The 20,975-nt window shown below is 40.3% G+C and overlaps 2 protein-coding genes across 2 annotated transcripts in view; both read right to left on the reverse strand.

The window, feature by feature from the left end:
• LOC111865550 overlaps window positions 1-8,523 on the reverse strand; it is a 36,926-nt gene extending 28,403 nt beyond the window's left edge. The window contains exons 1-4 of the mRNA XM_033751868.1: window positions 8,409-8,523; window positions 6,464-6,627; window positions 3,126-3,428; window positions 1,570-1,670 (exon numbers count right to left, since the gene is read on the reverse strand). Coding sequence (XP_033607759.1) covers window positions 1,570-1,670; window positions 3,126-3,428; window positions 6,464-6,627; window positions 8,409-8,523 — 683 coding nt within the window. The remainder of the gene's footprint in view (window positions 1-1,569; window positions 1,671-3,125; window positions 3,429-6,463; window positions 6,628-8,408) is intronic.
• An 8,762-nt stretch (window positions 8,524-17,285) lies between these two features.
• On the reverse strand, window positions 17,286-19,103 carry LOC111865551 (glutamate receptor ionotropic, delta-1). The gene has a single exon (XM_023853685.1). The coding sequence runs from the start codon at window positions 19,101-19,103 to the stop codon at window positions 17,286-17,288; it is 1,818 nt and encodes a 605-aa protein (XP_023709453.1).
• Between the last annotated feature and the right edge of the window lie 1,872 nt (window positions 19,104-20,975).

The following is a 20,975-nucleotide window of genomic DNA, read 5'->3' on the forward strand; positions in this document are numbered from 1 at the left end:
GTCGTTTGCAATTGCTGCTGGCCCTCGCAAGTGCAGGCATTCTCAGGTTTAAGTCCGGCGGGACTCAGACCAAATTTTACTGCCTCAGATTTGAGACTCCCCAAACCTGGAGGGCCAGGTCCTTTTATTTATCTCCCCCCCCCCGGGGAAAGCAGCTGGGTGCTGAATGTGGTTTCTTCAATAAAAGATTCTTTATACAGCCAAGGGGCGGGCCCGAAAGAAAACATATTTTTTAAGTTTTTATTGTGGCGTCACGCGTTCGTTGCTACAGAAACGTGTTTATCGGACGTTTCCTAGCAATGATTGTGTCTTTCGGCTTCACAATTTCGGCCCTTGAACTGCAATTTCGCAGTAAATTAAATATTTTTCACTCAATCTTGGCAAAATTTTAAGTCCCCAGCTAGCATGTATGTGCAGGACAAACTTCGCTGCGACTTTGGGAACTGACACTGTTGCTCGTGATGATTATGTAGCCCAACTCTCTAAGGTCCTGCAGTCACATATGTCGCTTCTGTGGCATTCTGAACACAATTACTGTTTGACAAGCAGTAAAAACGCGTCGTGTTCTTGTACAAGAACGCCCCAACTGTGTCCGGAAAGTCACATACATAAAATTATAGAACCTTGTAAATACTCGAACGCACAATTTAGTTATTTTAAAACATTTAGAAATGAAATTTTGATGTGCTCTTTTCTGATGTAGCTTACGTATTTATTGTCTTCAAGTTTCCATTCCTTTTGCTGTGGACGAAAAAATGGGAGAAGGAATTATCTTGGAATCAAAAACATACATGTAAGAGGAAAACTAAAAATTTTCCAGGATTGTCTCTTCAAGAGGAATATGGACGGACGTATGGCTAGATATCTGATATGTGTATATATATATATATACATATCAGATATATATATATATACAGTTTGCGCCAAATATACAGTACTGAAACTCGCGTATCTCGAACGCGCATGTACATTCGTCAACGGGGCATAGCTCCAGCCGCACGTGTTCCCAGTAGTGAAAAGGATGTTGTGTTGTGCAGTTGTTGTTGAAAATGGGTATCTCGACGGAGAAAAAAGTATTCATAGTTGAGTATTATTTCCGCTCATAGGGAAGTGGTCGCCAGACAACTCGCTTCCTTGGTTTTGAGCAGCCACATGTTACCGTCCAGAAACCGCTACATAGTTCACGTGTGACGATATGGTGTGCCGTCTCAGCACACGGTATATTAGGCCCCTACTTCATTGAGGATGAGGAAGTCAGTGCTCTTATCATCACCCAAGAAGGCTACAGGGACATAGTGATCGGTCCATTTCTTCAGGATTTGAGAAGGTTCTGTCGTGCAAGGGACCCTAACATGAATAGACAGTGGTATCAACAGGACGCCTTTTCATTTCAGTACTGAATTGTTGGCGTATACTATACATATATACACACATATGGATGATAAATATATCCCTTCTAATTCTGATTTTTTTTCTTTTAGGGAATATCCAACGCCAGTTGTTTTTAATACCGAAGTTAGTAACAATAAGAGAGAGCTACAATTGTGATACCTTGTTAGAATGACTCACGTATAGTTCAGTTCCCGCGAAAGGCTGTACCAGACTTCTCCGAACATTCCACCTATCTCTAGCTTGTGTACGTTGTGTTTTAGCTCAGTTAAAGGGGGACTCTGTAAGAAGAAAATCATGTAAGGCACGAATATAACTCAATTTAGTTCGATTTTCTTGTTCTGTAACAAGAAATGGGTTCATAGTATTAAAACGTTAGTGTATAAAGACGAATATATGCCTCAAAATAACATATTTCGGAAGGAGTTGAAGAATTTTAAGGAATTATTTTATGAGTCATATGTTATAGAGGTAGGAATCATCACATTCTTGCATCTGCTTGGTTTCCGTGATCAAAAAGGAAGAAGTAATTGTGACCATGAAATTGTGAACTGTGTAACTGTAGGAGCGAGTGTGCAATAAATTCGCTAGATTCAAACCGGCATGAAATTATTTATCGCATCAACACATGACAATATTAATACAAAAGCAGTGAAGATTTCTTAAGTGATAAGTTAGGGTCCTAACATTTGGTATTATAATGGCGTTCGAAAAATTGAGCAATTTTCACAGTTCCCTGTTTACTTATTCTTCCTTAAGATCAAATAAAGTTTTCATCATTTCTTTTTTCGTGACACATTAATGTAGCACGCAGTTCCGAGCAGGAACCATAAAGCCTACTTTCCTGTGACACAGCTTTCTAGTCTTGCAGCCACAGCTATCCATTTTAGTGTTAGTGTCACTTTATTTTTGTGCAAATTTTTTACTTAGTTTCATACTCTGTATAATTTTAATTTGTCAAATACGTATATTAATTTAACATATTTGCATTATCATGTTTGTAATTTTATTATACAAACATCTTTTGTGCAGTCTGATGGTATGTTAATTATATTCTTCCTATTTTTCTATTGCTAGTGGGGTGGGACTAAGTCCCTTGTACTGGGGCTACTTCTGGCCTATTGTATCAGCCCCAGATGATAGGTGAGGGTGATTGTGGAGCAATTGGTGGAATGAAGATTGGCAGGAGAAACCGAAGTACTCGGAGAAAACCTGCCCCAGCGCCACTTTGTCCACCACAAATTCCACTTGACCAGACCTTGGATCGAACACGGGCCGCCGAACTGGGAAGCCAGTGACTAACCGCTTGAGCTATGGCGCGGCCTATATTCTTCCTAACAAAATTTCGCTTACCAAGCTCCAGTGGTTTATCGGTTGTCTCTATGAAACCGAAAGCCGAAGAACAATTTCTCATGCCCACCACAGTGTTATTTTACTTTCTACGTTTACAAATGTATGCGTTAACAGATTGTTATCACCCATCATCTCAGGAGTCTTACAATTTCTCGACTCCACTATGATTTTGTTATTGACGGTAAGATATTAAGAATTTCTACATTGGGATGTTGTCCAATGGTGTAACTTCCATTCCAGGATATGTGAAACATATCGACTACCTCAGAGTTTAAATTGGAGACATACAGAGACACAACGAAGTTCTCTTGGGAATGCTTCTTTTAATTTCAGGAATGAGAATAGGCTTCAAAATATTTTATATTTGAGAAAAGTTCCTTCACCTGGTAGGCTGAAACCTTGAGAGTGACGCCATGCATATTGTTTCTCCTCTCATAGAACGACTTCTTATTCCACATGAGACCAAATTTCGGGCTCCAGAGGGCCAACTGGAGACTTAGAAGTGGTGTTGTCCTGTTAACTCTGTAAACTTCCAGCAGAGTCACTTTACCCTTTTGGTCCTCGCGTGCCACCAGAAATAAGCAGTCAAATGGGATGTAGACATCAGTTAACAGAGATTCCAAAGTTACAGACTGGTTCGAAAACAAGAGCCAGGTGGGGCCTGTGAGGCTCATTGTAGCAGCAAACTGTAACATGGGACACAACAGGACAAGGAGCGTCTACCGGCACTGAAATGAGGAGATTATGCGTATGTTTACGAGCTACCCGAGCAGCTGTATGAGCCAGTTACATATTTAGCAAAACCAGTGCAAAAGTGAAAAGGTAAAATTGTCCCTGTGCTTACTTCATTAAGCACCATGGTACTAAGAAGCACGGAGAGATGTGGTTTGACTCCGCCATTCTTTACTCCGGCACTAGATTGAGGTGAGTGGCCAGCTTCACACTCCGGTCGCTTTACTCCAGGGTAAATCGCCGCAGGTATCTATTACGTAGGAAACTGGGTTGAACCCAGAGCCGGTCTGGAGGCTGTGGATTAAAAATGTCTTGCCCCTTCCGGGAATCGAACCTCGGCCGTTTAGCTCGTATTCAATCGCTATATCGATTGAGCTATCCAGGCTTAAACAAATAAGAAGTGAAAGAGAGCGACAGATAAATATATTGTCACGTGTATTACTCGCTATAGACGGGTTTTGGATTGGTGAATAGATTTATTGATCACTTACAGGTCCTAATTACAAATAATTATTACACTATTGCTGATTCCCACACTACAAATCACTCAACACTTAAGTCTCCTAAGTCTGATTTTACTAGTCGTTGCTTGGTAACAGCTCTCCACAGTGGCTATTCTCTTGCATTGTCTTCACTAGACGTTTCCTGGTAATGAATCTTAGAGATTCAACCGATTAGGTTGATGTATCTATAAGGCTCTAGATTTGTATTAGAGAAGTGCTGGGTTCGAATCTCTACCGGAACATAAGCTATTCCGAGATTTCTCGTGGTTTTACTCTGTCTCTCCATGTAAATACCGGTATAGTACCTGGATTAAGCCACGATTGCTTACATCCATTCCTCTACATTATTCCTGTTCGTTCTGACGTCCGACTCTGAGTAGTCCGAGATACTTATAGCATTTTAATACAGGTCTACTATCAATTATTCATTCGTTTTTAAAACGCTATATTTTCCAAAGTAATATATATACAAATATGATTTTATATAAAAAGAACCGTACACACACTAACTTTGTATTATGTGCACCGGTTGGCAGCACGAGTTTAGTGTCTTTACAAAATGGCGACAAAGCAAGAAAAGAGTTTTTGTTTCTTGGAATATGCGAGATGTTCGTCTGTTATAGCAGTGTAACGCGCATTAAAAAGAGAGTACGGAAAAGAACCGCCATGTAAACAAAGCCTTTTGCGGTGGTATCGGCAATTTAAGGACACGCTGGATTCGGGCGTGTTGGTGAGGATGACGTAGCTCTGTTCACTTGGCCCCCCAGATCGCCTGATCTAACGCCTTGTGACTTCTTCCTTTGGGGGTATATTAAGGATCGTGTTTACGTATCCCCACTGCCAAGAACACTAGTAGAGCTGAGGGAACGCATCGATGCTGCAGTGATGACCATTGACAGAATGATGCTACAAAATGTGTGCAACGAGCTCGACTACGGCCTGGACGTATGTCGTGTGACCCAAGGGGAATACATAGAATGTTTGTACAACGTGAAGAAAACTTGGTGAGTTTGCGGTTCTTTTTATATATCAACCACATTTGTATGTATTATGCTTTGGAAAATATAGCGTTTAAAAACGAATGAATAATTTATAGCCCTGTATAAACCACGAGAGAAGAAGAGAATCGTCCCCCAGTCTCAGGAAACATTTGAATTCTGCTCTGGACAGCTTTTCATCGTCGCGTATCATGAGTTTGGAGACGCAATAATGTAGGGTACAGCAGGAAACAAAGCGGTACTACTGACATTCGCTGAGTAATAAACAGGATATGGGTTCACTGCACGCGAGCTTTCCTTTTCAGCAGTCGTCAGAATTAAGAACTCTGTCACAAAAGGGAAAAAGTGAACCGTTCTCATCACACAGACCGCCTCTGTGGTCTAGTGTTCAGAGTTCCTGGCTACAGATCCTGAGATCCGTGTTCGATTCCCAGCGCTACCAGACGTTCTGAGAAGTAGTGGCTCTGAAACGAGGTCCACTCAGCCTGGCTAGGATAATTGAAGAGCTATTTCAAGGAAATAGAGGCTCCGGTCTACAAAACCGAGATTAACGGCCGTGGGGATCCGTTGAGTTGACAAAGCGACACCCTCCTCTATCCGCAAAAGTTGACACTAACTTCGCCGACAAGCGGCGGTCGGTCGGTCGGTATAGTTCGCTTGCGGACTACAGGTCACGGAGTTCTTTTCTTCTCACGCATTCTGCTGATGTACTTATAATATGTATCATGCATGTAAAGTGTCTCCTTTGTTGTGTTGGCTTTGCCATTTGATGATGGCCAATTGTCGCCAAAACATTTAAAGGCGTTTTAAATATGATGTCATTTTACTTTATCGCACCTTGATATCTATTATAAAAGTAAATTAAGCAATGCATCATGAAAATGGACTAGGGAATGAAATTATGTCTCCATCATTCTTAACCTCGGCACAAGATGGATGTTACAGGCCAGATTCACGCTCCGGTCGCTTTCACCCCGGAGAAAGAGGCCCCAGTATCCTTTAGATCGGAGTCTAAGTGTTTTCCAGAACCGACTCCATCTCTTTCCAATCTTCTTTACTTTCTTGAGGATAGCAAATGTTAGAAATTATTTGTTCTGTATATGTCAGTGCATTTCTCTTCTAGATTCTGAACCAGCTGACCGGTTTCAACTGAACTTAATATGAACTTAAAATGATTGGCAGTTACTCCAACTTACAATAATTAATGAAAAATGAAAAGGGGGCGGATTTTTTAGACGGAAGGCAACAGAGCTACTTAATTTAGGGTTCTGAACTGATTTTTGGCGAAGGATATTTCAGAAAAGTTCATCTTTTACCAAGACAATTTTCTTTGTCTAATATAAACCGCAATTTGACTGTCATATCGAAAGCTAAACGTATAAGAGTTGTTCCAGAGCGAGTGAATTCATAATTCTCTTATAGCAATACACAGGATATAGACTTGTGACAATGATTCTCCCATCTCGTGTTACTAACCTAGAGCCTTACCTGCTTCAGTCTGAGTGTTTCACCCTGCGTTACGACGTACAGCGGGCGGTTGTAACGGCATTCAGCGTCATCACGTGATATGTTCAGCATTGGGACAGACAACGTCACGGAAGCAATCCCTCGTGCCGACAGCAACTTTATTAACCTGAGGCTGGAGGTATTTTCTAGATAACACAGATACAGAAACTTATTATGCGGCAACCATAAATAGGTAATTTCGTATTCTTATCAGTATTTATTAATGCTGTACACCGTCAGGTCCGAAATAGGGACTTGTTTTCGACTGAAGGATGGAAATAAGGGAACCGGAATAAATACCTGCATTAAAAGCGAATGAATTGACTGTTGTAGTAGATAGTAATAAAAGGAAAAAATAATGGCGAATGGATGAAGAAAAGCGTTACATATTAAGACAGAAACAATGGCTTCCCACTGCGGCGGCCCGGGTTCGATTCCGGGTCTGTTCAAGTGGGATTTGTGGTGGACAAAGTGGCTTCGGTTTCCCCTGCCAATCTTCATTCCACCAATTGCTCCACAATCACCCTCACCTATCATCTTGGTCTGGTACAATAGGCAAGAAGTGGCCGCAGTACAAGGGACTTAGTCCCACCCCACTAACATTAAAAAGAAAGACAGAAACAACACAGCGGAAGAATAAATCCGAAGAAAGGAAGAAATAAGAGAATAAAGAGGATAATGGAAATAAAAACAAATAATAAAAATATAAGGCAAAGATACAAAGTAATCACGAACGAATGACAAATAAGTGAATAATGAGGAAAAGTGAAATGAAAATAAAAGGAAGGAATAATGTAAATAGGAATAAAAACGACGCATGATTATTGTCTTCTGGGATATAATACCGTGCATTCTGATAGATCGTTACTAACATTTCTGAGGAACATGATGCCTCCATCTTCAGGGCAAAAGGATCACTCCGGATAAGGGCAAGGCTCTATCAGACTACACTGTGTCACATCGCAGTCACAGTCATGAGGACCTCGAACCTATGTTACATCGCGGGATAAAACAAAATAAACATATAAACGAGAAATAAAAAAAAATGCTACGAATTATTGCGTACTTCTTTCTTTGTAAAGGATAAATTCGCATAATTACATCAACATTTTACTTAGAAGAACGTTTTGTGTTATGGGACATTATTTGATATCGCACTGTATATAAGAAAATAAAATTCAAAATACCTTAAGGACTTTCAAGGAAACGCCAACTGTATTTGTCAGGCTTCCTGCAAATTAGCTTCACTTTTAAAAATTATTAATTTAATAAACATATGTCACATGCAGGGCATGTAATGAAATATTAAGCATGTGAAATTTTTCTGAAACTTTCAGGCGTTAAAGAGCATTCAGAAACGTGATAATTTAAAAATAATTTTTTAATGAGACCCTCCCCGGGTCCTCATTATAAAGAAATGAACTAACTACCTAATTCCATGAACCAGAATCCCTCTTCAGAAGCCGTCAATCGCTCAACCTATCAAGAATTTCCCAATACTTTACGGAACCCGAAGGTTCATTACCGTGTTCACAAGAGTATTCCACTGGCCCGTATCCTGAATCAGATAAATCCGGTGCATTCCACCGCATCCCGTTTCTCTAAGATCCACATTAATATTATCCTGCTACTTACGTCCAGATAAATGGGAAGTGATCTGTGTAAAACTTGAGGTTTTCACGGCGTTGACTATGGAGAATGTCGTCTTCTGGGATGTGGCACCATGTAAATCCTATGTGAACCGACGTTTCGGAGGAATATATTGCTTCCATCTTCGGGGCAGAAAAATCCGCGAGTGAGGAACCAGCTTGAGCAGGTGGCTGCAGACACAGGATTTATACACCCCCACATCCCGGAAGGTGATATTCTTCATTGAGAGTGATCTAATTTCTTAAATTACAAGCCGTCCCCCCCCCCTCTCTCTTACCTTCTGGTGCCGAAGAAAGTAACAATGACACACAACCGGAGTACAAATGCCGCTGAACACCGAACACTATGTCAGTGATCTGTTTTACACGTGAGTCGTCCGTTTCAACATTCATAATGAGAACAGTCGTGAAGAGTATGGTACACGAAGTCCACATGTCGCGTCGCAAAGACGCAGGCTTGAGAGATACAGAACTCAGGGTATTTGGCAGGCTGTAAAGTTGTAAGGAGTCTCCGGCCGTCTTTATTCAAAACTACTGCTTTAGTCCTGCAAGGGAGAATAAAATAAAACCCATGCTTATGCCATGTGAAACCGAACACTGTAAAATTTTCAACTGTAATTTGAAGTGGAAAATTATAAATTTTAATTATGTTTCTACACTTCGGAACACAGTGGATATTATATTATCACCTGGTTTAACATTAATAAACCCTGATCTCGCTCTACAGGCTGTATCTATGAGCTTTATATGATTCTCACAAAACATAGGTATTATTTCCTCACAAATAATGAATCAAGGATATTTTAAATTTTATTTTTTTTTTATATGTGAGCTAGGTACTGAATATTTAAATACGATTTAGATAAAATTTATGCTTCAGAGGATTAAGGTAAGATAATATTTGTAGCATTGTTTAGGGATGATTACCAACAGGACGTAGGTTCCCATACAAAGTGAGGGGATGGCCACGTGCTCCTGTGGGCTGTTTCAGAATGGTGGAAGTTTGCTCAGACTAAACAGGTATTTACGACTGTTTTGGAACCTGTCATGAAAAGAGCCTGAGTTGTATGAGCTGAATTCAAAATATATTTCATCAAGACTCATACAATAACCCCCCCCCCCAAAAAAAACTACGTTTCCTTCTTTAATACGACTCTGTCAATTTTCGTATACATTAATTTTTTTGTTCCCTGCAGATTACATTTTAATCCAAATTCAAATTCCTTACTTTAATTACCTAAATAATACCAGGTGAAGCACATAGACAATGAGTAATTCCGTATTATGTAATATTTTGAATTCCTTCTCCAGTTCCCCTGCGTCAGGGTGAAACAATCTCTTGAAGAATTCAAAATATCTCCTAGGAACAGGACTTTCTGGTGAAGGACAGCCATAAATTTTATGGCATTATTCTAAAAGTTATAAAAAAGAATAAGACATTTTAAATAAATATTAAAAAGTAAAGTCTTCTGGATTTTAACAGCGTGTATTTCGGAAAAGCGAAATGTTTCGGTGGAAAGTACGAGTAAAGCTTCCAAATTTCAAGCCTTTTCCGAACTACACGGGATCATATCCCAGAAGCTCTTACTCTATATAGTCATCGCCCTGGTAACCTCAAATGCAACACAAAAGATTGAAATAAAATTGTTTCATTTTCAAATGCCTTCAAGCTTTGCTCGTTTCTCGGATTGAGATACTGTTCTGCACACGTAATACAACATATAAAACCACAGCACATATATTCCTTGAATTATTACTTCTCAGACACGGATCATAAACTAGGAAAAGAGATATAAGACCGTAGTTCTGTGCAACGTTTTCATTAGCTGTACGTGTATTATTCATTTTTGTACATTTCGCTGTAACCCCACAATTTTGTTCTGTTAGACGAGGTATCAAGCGAATCTGAACATTATAACTATTTAAAAAGAACTATACAATTATTTTGTTTGAAATACAGACTGGAGACGTCAGAACTTGAATTATGGTAGTAATGTGACAGTTTTTATTAGACTTTAATGTACTCATTATTCTCCTTCCAAGCGGGACTTAATTTCTAAGTTTATACACGCAGTTTGTTAGGGCTGCTGTCCGTTAATCTCTCAGTTATAGCTATATATATGGGTCGTTATTACTTAATTAATCATGATTCTAATAACTCCCACTGTTCGATTTGAGAACTGAAATTGTAGGGACAAAACTGTAGTAGAGAACCTTTCGCTTATGATAACAATGCTGTAGAGATCACAATAGCAGAGTTAAATACTGAATGTTTAGAGAGATACTTCTCACACAAAACGCAAATAATGTAAACCTAATAAATTATATTTTTTAAACATATTTTTGTTAAAAGTGCAATGGGAAAACGACCTTCTATTGAATAATTTTTGTATTGTACGATGTTGAAGGTATATTTGGGCCTTAAATCAAATGAAAGGCGGATAAAGAAATTATTAACAATGAAGATTTCTGTAATGTGTACTATTTACCATATATTGGTAGGGGGACTATCATGAAATTTGAGACGTGCAAATCATGTAGCAGGTGTTTGGAGAATGGAAAATAGCCTAATCATTTTAGTCGACAAGCCGAAGAAATGTGGATTCTTGTGTGATCTATGCATAAATGGGTGGGCATAGATATGGCTCACTGACTGGATGTTGTGACGAAAACGGTGAAGAAATTTATGGTAAAATAAATGGCGGGGTTCTTTCTTGAGCAACTGAGGTACAGTCAGCTTCTCAAGAAGTACTCTGTTCCACTGAATGACTTCTAGTTCTTACTTGAATGCAATCTCTGCAGCTTTCACGCCACAGTCCACCGGTAAGTAAGGTGAAGTGCCCCAAGGCAGTTCTGCTTTCTTGTTTACTTGATTTACTGTTCAACCCTGAAGATGCAGCCGATATTCTAGTCCTACACGTTAGTTGAATTTCAGCCGATTACAAGGCGTTATATTCAGAGGATAGACTTCTTCATAACTACCAAAGTGAGAACCTCATGTCCTAGAAATTTTCTTTAGCGTTATATTTATATATAGTGTATTATTGATACCTGTGTTAGTCCAATGCTTTTCATTATTATGCAATTGAGGACTCGAACTGAAATTTTCTTTCAACACGAATTGAAAGCCTTGTTGCCTTGCTTACACTACCATATCCTGGATATTATCTGAATATAAGAAAAGGAAGCCCAAAACTATGTTCGTGTGCGCAACACATTTTCCTCCTCTGTAGATGTAGTGAACAGCAAAGTGGCATCATAAGGAACTTTTATTAAGCTATTTTACAGCTGGATATACAAGAAACTGTATACACATTTATCCTTATATGGGGTTGCTATCAACATAAATCTATGTTTGGTCAACAAGATCTTTTCTACAGAGATAATAGGGAATGAAGTGAAAGGTATTTTGTGTCTGAAGTTGATGTGTGATTATTTTTACAAGATCTTTTTTTATTTAAATGGATTAATAATTTTTGTACGTAGCAAATTGCCAGAGGAGCATTGTTTTCTTAGATGTCAGACTAACAGCTCCTCTGGTTGAGGTTCTGCCTCGTTCCGTCCAGATTTCCCTGCGCAAATTCCAGGATAGTGTTCTTATATAGCCCATCACTTTCTCCTTCTTGAAAATTAGGTATAAAACACTTACGGCCATCTTCCCACGCCATTCCACTCTAAACCACTGCACTTCCTGTTGTAAATTGCCCAATAATCACTTACTTACCCTTTATATATATATAAAACTTTCTCTAATCGCCGTCTTCTCTCTGTCTTCTTTTAAATTATACATACTTACACGACTTTCCATAACATACACAAATTTCATTTGAGCGATTGGTGGAAAATTACTTAGTAACATGAATATTATGATGAATAACTACAAATTAAATTGAGTTATTGAGAATAATTCTATAACTTGATCCAGAAACACTTTTTTCATACAAATATTTTAAAAAGGAACTCTTATATATGTTTTTTTCCAGATTCTTATGAGGCAAGATTTGGCATTGCTTCTTGCTGATTCAGTATCTGTTTCTAATTGAGAGAAATGGTGTTTATAACCGTTATAACCGTTCCTTGTTAATATCTGAATATAATCGAAGTCACTTGCCCTCATTTGAGTGATGTGTATATTAAGTAAAGCAGTTTATTGATTGTAATAACACAATATGAGCCTCTTACCGAGTTAATCACAATACTGGAACACATCAGTAAAAGGTGAACTCCACAAAATGACTCAACTGCCATTGAATGAGAGGCACTGTAAATGCCTGTAACACATATGGAGAAAGTTCTCCCAATTAGCGAACTCTCCGTCTCTCAACAAGCCCGCATAATACTAACAACACTTAAGAGGGGAGGAGAATTTATAGCAGAAACATTACTCACCCGCTTCTAAGTAAGAAATGGATAAGGGTTGTTGACGAAGAGAATAGAGTTTTGCAATATATTCATATCTGACATGACAATCATGAATTACTGCAGCTACAGTTCGTCAGCCTTAACCGCAGCCCGCAAATCAATATGTCCTGTAGTTTGTCCGACGTTAAGTATATACTGTTGCAACGGCAGCGTATATGTAGCAAGTCAATTAAATTCACTCAACTACAGTAGAGACCTGCAAGTCTACGAGATTACACAGTAATTATAGTTGAAGTTCCTTCTTTGCGAAATTCAGAATTTCTTAATTCTTTCAAAGCTCTTATATATCAATGGAATTATCCCTTACAGTCACAGAGTGAAGAGTATTAAACGTTCATTTCACAGAAAAAGTATACACTTATGGAATGTCTAAGAATATTATGTCTATTTTCCAAGTTATAATTCCTTATGTCATTAAATTTATATTAATAACACAAGAGTCTTGAAACTAAATTCATTCATCCATTCATTCAATGGATATATGGGTCTTTGTTGGCCCCCGGCCTCTTCTTCAGTTTCTTAATCTCCTTTACGCAGACGGTACGACTCCTTGGACGAGTGACCAGCCTGTCGCAAGGCCGCTACGTACACACAGGACAACACAGATACAGAATAAACGCACAAATAAACATACATGCCTTTGAGTGGGATTCGAATCCACGACCCAAATGTTCGAAGGAGCGAAGACAGTTCATGCCCTAGACCGCGCGGCCACCGTGATCGGCCTTAAAACTAAAAACGGTTATGATTTATTCCATAAAGTTACATATGAAGGTACTTTGGGAGAGCAATATGTAGGGACCTATACATGTGGAAAGAAAATAACACGCGATTATACAAAATTATTTTTAATTATAAATAATCACCAGTTATTTTACAGAATTACCAGTTAATCAATATTACGATAATATTTATAGTAAGAAAAAGTAACTGTACGCGAAGCACATGCAAAGTAGAACAACATATTATTATCTAATTTTCTTTGAAATATTACATATTAAATGATACTGTATCACGCACAGGAGCCAGAGACAGACACGACACGACGCAACGAAATAATAAACATGACAGGAAGAGTAACATGAAGTATGTAAGAGGAAATATACCCGAAAGAATTTAGAAATAACAAAGAATACGTGCAATGAGATACATGCGAACCTCAGCTGGAGGTTATAGTACAGCGCTGTGAAATACGCTAACAATTAAGAGAAGCTATTCTGACATATAGACCTGTTTCTAGGCAGCGACCGCGAAACAAACAACCAAACAACATTCGCTGCCAGGCAACAGGATTTAATGAGCAAGAATAGACGGCCGCTGCTAAGGACTTGTACTTTACTGCCAATTAGTTCTTCTTGACGCCACGACCACTACCAGAGATCTTTTCAACTGAACTCTTGCGGTCGTAGCCCTTATGTAACATCCTCTCTGACGAGAGGATGGGTTTGTCTCATATGAAAAGGCTTCACCTTTGTCAACTAACTTCCGCTGATGTGTCTGGAGGAAGGTGACGGTTTACTGCCTCAGTTGACTGACGGCTAAATTGCTGCTGGCCCTTGCCATTATAGTGATGCTTGGTTCCGAGTCCCACGGTACCCATGATCATATTTTACTCTCTGACGTCTCTGGGAACTTTCAGACTACTCTTTGTCCTACTTATAACATATGTGCACGGACCGCACAGAAAACAATTCTTCTGTTGCTGTGCAATTGTTGCGTTTGTATGTGGTGGGGTTTCAAAGTGAAGCTACTCGGTAATTGCCTAGCAACAGCCGTTGTTTGCTGAGACATTACCTAGCAACGTCTATGGTATAGTTGCTTATTTCGCGGTAGATTTCTAGTAAAGGGTCTGCAAGCGGCCTCCGTAGTCTAGACGTAACGTTCCCACCTCATGACTCGTAGTACGCGGGTTCAAATACCTGGCGGAGGTCGTTGAATTTTTAAGGGCGGAAAAATTCAGGGAACAAGTCCTCCGGGAGGGACTTTAAGCCGTGGGTCCCGTGTCGTAGCTTTACGGCACATAAAAGAACCTCGTATCTCCAAAGGAGGTTACTGAGCCAAATTAACGGACGTTTCCCGCCCAACAGCAGTCTCTAATACCTCTGGTAGATGGGGAAAGCATTATAGATACCTCTCAGCTAGTAGAGCCGGTCTCGCTGGCTGGGCGGGACTGATGGTAAGCACCAGTACCGGTAGGATATAGAGACAGGTAGAAATCATAGAGGGAAGCACAATGGACCAATACAGGTCTCAGTGCATGGGGAAACCCACCCTCTCCAATAACTAACTAACTAACTAAAGGGTCTGCATGTCTATAAGGCCTGTTGAAGACTGAAAATATTTCGAAACTGATAGCATATACAGGAAAGAGAACGATTTTTGTTTGACATGTTAAATGTACAATGCGGAAACAGGAAATTGATTTTTAAATTGAGTCAGGTGATATGGCATGCGGTCATATAAGCTGTTTCCAATCTCACTAATTGATTCAATGTGGTATATAGTGCTATTATGAAACTTTGAATTTCTCAGACTATCGTAAATATTAGATTAAACCCTGATGTTAAATTGCAGAGTGGTATTGCAGAGTATCATGCATTAATGCAAGTGACCAAAAGAACGTTTAGACAGCCGGATATATGGCATCTGTATTTTACAGGATATTACATTTATTTAAGATTTTTGTGTTAGCGTTTTTTCCATAATTTATATAGTATGCTCTTCTTATATATTGATACAGTTTTCTTAATTAAGATACTAAACTGAAATTTCCATGAAAGTTCTAGCAGCAAAGTAGGGTCTAAGGGTCTCACAGCGATAGTTATGAAGTGTTCTGTCTTCTAGGTTACAATGCCATGTAGTCCGTTTAAAGTAAACCAACATTTCGAAGGAAGTGTTGCTTCCATCTTCAGGAGGAAGAATAAACCGAGCAAGAAACAAGAGCAAAAGCTGATGTGAAACAGAATTTTCTTTGATGCTGATCTCTTGCTGGGCTTATTCTACAATCCTGAAGATGAAGGAGACATATGCCTCCGAAACGTCAGTTGACTTTCAAGGGCTACACAGCGTTATATTCCAGAGGATAGAACTCTTTAAGAGCGGAATGCCTGAATATTGTTCTGCACTCATAGTATTTAGCCTAAACAGAAAACTTTCGGAAAGCATTCGGATATCCAAGAGACTCTAGGGATGCTCTGGGCACAAGCGAATATCCCACCAGTTCGTTCTCCGCCTTGTGACTTTGCTTCAGTATCAGACAGAACAAGAACGCACTTTCTCAGACCGTTGATGGAAAATTGTCCTGAGCCAGTTACATGCAAAGCTTACGTTCAACGTAATGGGGTAGGAAAATTTTAGTAGTGTATATTAATTAGTTATATCTTAAGAGTTCTACATAAAACGAAATATACGTTTCATTCCTAGTGAGAGCGTTTCGAGGAATATTTAATCTACATTCATACTGAGACAAACGTGAGAAGTACACACAGCACGAGAAGGTGCAACACGTGCAGATCGTCTCATGAGAAATCTAGAAGTCAAAATATCTGTAATGAGAATGCAATGCGCAGTGGTCTAAATGCATTTTTATACAGCGAGTCTAGTAAAATATGGAGGAAGGTGGTGTCTATATACTTTCTAAAGCACTGTCACGAGGGATATCCTGTCAGTGTTGTCCACTATGTTCTCGGAATTTGGGGGTTCTTTGAGCTGTGAATTTGTTAAGCCTCGCGATGTCAGTACTTGATATGAAAGCACACTGCTTTTAAAACTCATTAGTATTTACATAAATTTTATAAAATTATAAATTGTTAAGCTAAAGAAATTAAAGCAAGAATCTTCTTTCATCGCATTCCTAGGAACTACATCAGAAAAACTAGTGAGTAAGGTATGAAAATGTTAGATAGTTAATAAATATAACACCGAGAATTATAATGTAGAAGTATGAAAAAAAATGAATACTAATAATATATATAGGCTTAAGTTGTTTTAAACCGTTGAAACTCTCTTACTTTTACAAATACTTTTACGGAAGAAAAAGGAATGAAATAGCATATGGAATAGAGAATTTCATTTTATAACAGTTGATAGTTTTTAAAAACTGCTGTGCCTAAACGACATGCTGAAAACTAATGTTCATGATAATGCTGCCTTACGAATATACGGATGTCGATATTCTGTCTTGTTCTTCTTATATTCTTGTTGTTCCCACTTGGAGCACACAACATATCTGTGAAACACTTTATTTCAATTCAGTTGCTTAATCTTAGACAGTTGGTAGGACTCCTTGGACAGGGGATCAGCCCGTCGCAAGGCCGGTACCTAATACAAACACAGAATAAACGCTAACAGACATCCATCCCTTGAGTGGATTTCGAACCCACGAGCCCAGTGTTCGAGCGGACGAAGACATTTCATGCTTTAGGCCGCGCGGCCACTGTGAGGGGCCGATATATTACAATTGTACCAAATCTACTGAAGGGACACAAGCAAAAGTGCCCAGTTCCATAGGACTTGAGACATAGACGTTGCACAGGTCCGTACACTTAGATTACAAGTTAAGAAGTTTTTTATTGAATTCGCTTAGTGGGGGGTGGAGGCCAACTAGGTCCACTCGGCACTGATTGGTCTATTGTACCGGCCCCGGGTGATTATGGTGATGAAGAACAGAAGGTTTTGACTGGGAAAGGGGAAGAGAGATGCAGACTTATAGTCATATTCCTACATACAGGTGATCAGTGTTCTTTGGGAATCATCATTTCAATTATCAGCGTCACCAGAGCTACACTTTCTCCAAGTAGCAGAAAGACGAACACACTTTGCAAATGCGAAATACCGAGCCTGCGCTCTCCTGCACCGCCCTGGGACATCGGCCCTAACCTACGCGTGCGCCTAATGTCTTTCGCCCACTTTTCCATTAAGCCGCATTCAACAACTCGGGATATGAGCTCATTGAAGCGGTCCAGAAGGATATTTCCTCTAGAGAGGACCATGACGACATGGTAACTCAGCACTTCCTGCGGCAGTGTCTGCAATAGAGGCTGGCCACTGCTGTCCAGGTACAGCTGGGGAATGAGGTACTCCACGTACCACTTGTCGGACACAAGGGCTATGTCTGCACTCACCGCAACTTTGTTCAGACAGTCCGTGATATTGTGACAAAATCGCAGAGAATTGCGAATCCGCCTCATGCTGGAATCCGCAGGGTCATCAAAGTACTCTGCCAGACCGACTGTGTACTCAAACCCCAGATGGGACTTCACCAGCTGTTTCATGTTCGAGATTGCAGGCTCAAAGCGGGGATTAGTCAGGAAACTGATGAGGGAGGACTTGTAGGCTGTACTGATCTGAAGGCAGTAAATCACCCAACAGATGAATACCAGCCTCATTAGTAGCCCGCGTGGATGCACGTGTGCTCCTATCTCTAAGGACAGAGCCCAGGTGGCCATCATGCAGCTGCCTGGGTTTCGATACAATGCTGGCTCCATCGGATGACGCACTGTGCGACCGAGGGTGCAGAGAAAAGCGGAGCCTAGTAGGTACGCCAGTGCCACGATCCCCCACATCATCGGCTTGAAGATCCCAAGGAGATTCCTCCAGCCTGAGATGAACTTCGGTCGCGGTATGACCCACACAACCGAGTTGCTCCAGTACCTGACCGTCGTCTCCAAGAGCTGCCTTCTTTCATCCGTCGCCGTCATGGAGGCGAACGCCACGTCGGCTCTCTTGTAGAACACCTCACCCAGTAGCCCGTTCCACGTACCCGATGGAGTTCGACCTCCCCATTTGGATTCATTCGCCGGAGGAGGCAGATACTGTATTGTTGAGTTCATGCTCTGTGCAATAATACTTATAAGTTTTATCTCCAAACCTTCAGTGTAAAATACTTTGTCTGTTTCGTTATTTTCCTGTGACTTTATAATAAATGGTGGCCATGGAAACGTACTGACAATAATGGGGCACCCGCTCAAATCAAACGGAACTTTCTGGGGGAAGAGAGTCATATTTCGAAAGAAAACTGCACTATTTTCCATCAAACATTCATCTAAAAGCACTGGTTTAAATTTTTCATTCCCACATTGTCCCGGAGGTAGGTAAGGAAACCAGGTATATGCTTTTACATTAGGACTGTTGGGAGTGAATACAAGGACAACAGCATTCACCGCATTCAGCTCACTGAACTCACGCAAGGCGAGGCGTGAAATTGTCTCTTCGAACGTAAGTATAAGAAACCTGGCACGGGAGTTCCATGCAGCCATTTTCCTCAATATATTCCTTAGTTCAGTCTGGTTCGAAACAGGCAGCAAGACAATGTTGCTAGGCTTCTCAGAGGACTCCACCACGACACCATCTGCACTGCTTATGAACACAGCCCAGTGTCCAATGACATGCAGTTCCTGTAGCAATTCAAACGCGAGATTGCTGCTACCACGTGGTATCAGGACAAGCACGGGGCCGGGTTGCAGTTGTTGGAAGCTGCTTCGAGCGCATGCTGCGAGTTGGTTGCGCACGCCCATGGCTGTCACAGGAAGTAGCAGGGTGATGAGATCCATTGCCTAGAAACAGCAGGATGGCATTGTGTTTTTGGAATTTAATCGCATAATTCAGCATTTGTAAACACTGACAAGGCGAAGCCCGACACAGAAAATGTAAGAGGCTTAAACTTGGCGGCGGTCAAGCCTACGACCGTTCAGGTGATTAGACTGCCGTGGTAGCGAATACTACTAGAAATAGGGCATAATCTGCTGTACTGAGCCTGCATTGACAGAGGCCTTGTATATATTGTACATAGAAATAGGAATTAAGATTAAATTTGTAAATATATGAAAATACTGACAATGTACTTACTAATACGGACTATGACTGACAAATGACAGACCCGACCTATCGTCAGAGAGGGCGCTCCAAATGGAGAGGACAGTAACTTTCATATAAGGAAAAAACAAAAAGAAAAATAAATCTGGTCATGAACCCCAGCTGGGGCGTGACACCAAGACAGACAGACTGACTGACCATCAGTCGCAATGTGACTTTGACTTTGATTTGTAAGAATTTTCACGGCTTTCACTGGACTACACGCTGTGCCAAGAAATCATAACGGACAATATTAAGAATCTCCCTACTCAAGTTACATAGGAGGCACAACATCGGCCACCATGAAGGGAGACGACAGGGGTTATTGACACGAACCGTATGGTTTATGTATTTTAATTTTTAACAAATTTTTAAAACTTCAAACAACTTTAAATATTTCTATAACCAGAAAGGCTGCTGTGAGTGATAGATGGAACATTGTGTACTTGGACATTACATGTGTATTTGATATGACAACTGTTGTGATAGTGGTTTCTAAAAAGTGTTTGGTGCCTCTGAAGATGATCCAAATGGATCGAAACATGTAAGGCTAGTGAATCATCAAGTGAAAACTGAAATAGTCACACTGGACGGACTTGTCTTTTGTAATCGTATGCAGCAGAACTTAGAATAAGAAGTGGCACGCGAGACCGAAGTATTTGCAGAAACCCTGCCACAGCGCCGCTATATCCAACAAAAATTCCACATGTCATGACCTGTGATCGAACCCGGGCCTCTGTGGTGGGAAACCGCCCACTAACCGCCTGAGCTATGATATGGCCAAACCGGTTAATAAATTGCATCTGCTCCCGTCTCCAAGTGGCTGAACTCCATTGTACTGGCAGTCCTTTATTGGAGTGTCTTCTTATTATTCTGATGTTAAGCAGCATACGCCTTGGGAGTGCCTGAGGAAGTATCAGATTTCTAAACCAATTTTAGGACCCTCTGACACAAACATTTGTGCAGTAAACTGCCTAAGAAATGTAGTCATTCCGTCTGCTTATGAATTAAAATTCCATCACCTTATCTGCCACCTTGTGAACATTCTAGCCGTATGGATTATTGCACCGGTTTTGAAAAGCTTCGTACGTTCCCGAATGGAATCTTTCCTCTACTCGAAAGCAAGGGCGTACTTAATAAAAATTTTAACACTATTCAGATATTTATCAGCTATATCTAGTATTTATAAAAGTTTGGTTAAAAACATCGATGGCCGGTCTAGAAAACCGAGATTAATGGCCGTGGGGATCCGCTGCGCTGGCCACGCGATACCCCCTATCCGCTAAAGTTGACACTAACTTCGCCGACAAGCGGCGGTCGCTCGGTGGGTAAAGTTCGCTTGCGGGCTACAGGCCACGGAATTTTTGTATCATAAAGCTTTCTGCAGTCCTCACACAATTAATTTGTGAGATGCGCGGTTCTTACTTTGAGTATTCACAATTGGTTCACAATATTCACTACTGAATAAATAATAGACTTACAGGTGTTCTTCTAAATAAGCATTTTAATGAAAACGATATCTTACTTTTATAAAAAAGCTATCTACATAGAAAAGTTGCGTTAGAAGTGAG

The sequence above is a fragment of the Cryptotermes secundus genome, unplaced genomic scaffold (assembly GCF_002891405.2).
Source record: "Cryptotermes secundus unplaced genomic scaffold, Csec_1.0 scaffold836, whole genome shotgun sequence".
Lineage (NCBI taxonomy): Eukaryota > Metazoa > Arthropoda > Insecta > Blattodea > Kalotermitidae > Cryptotermes > Cryptotermes secundus.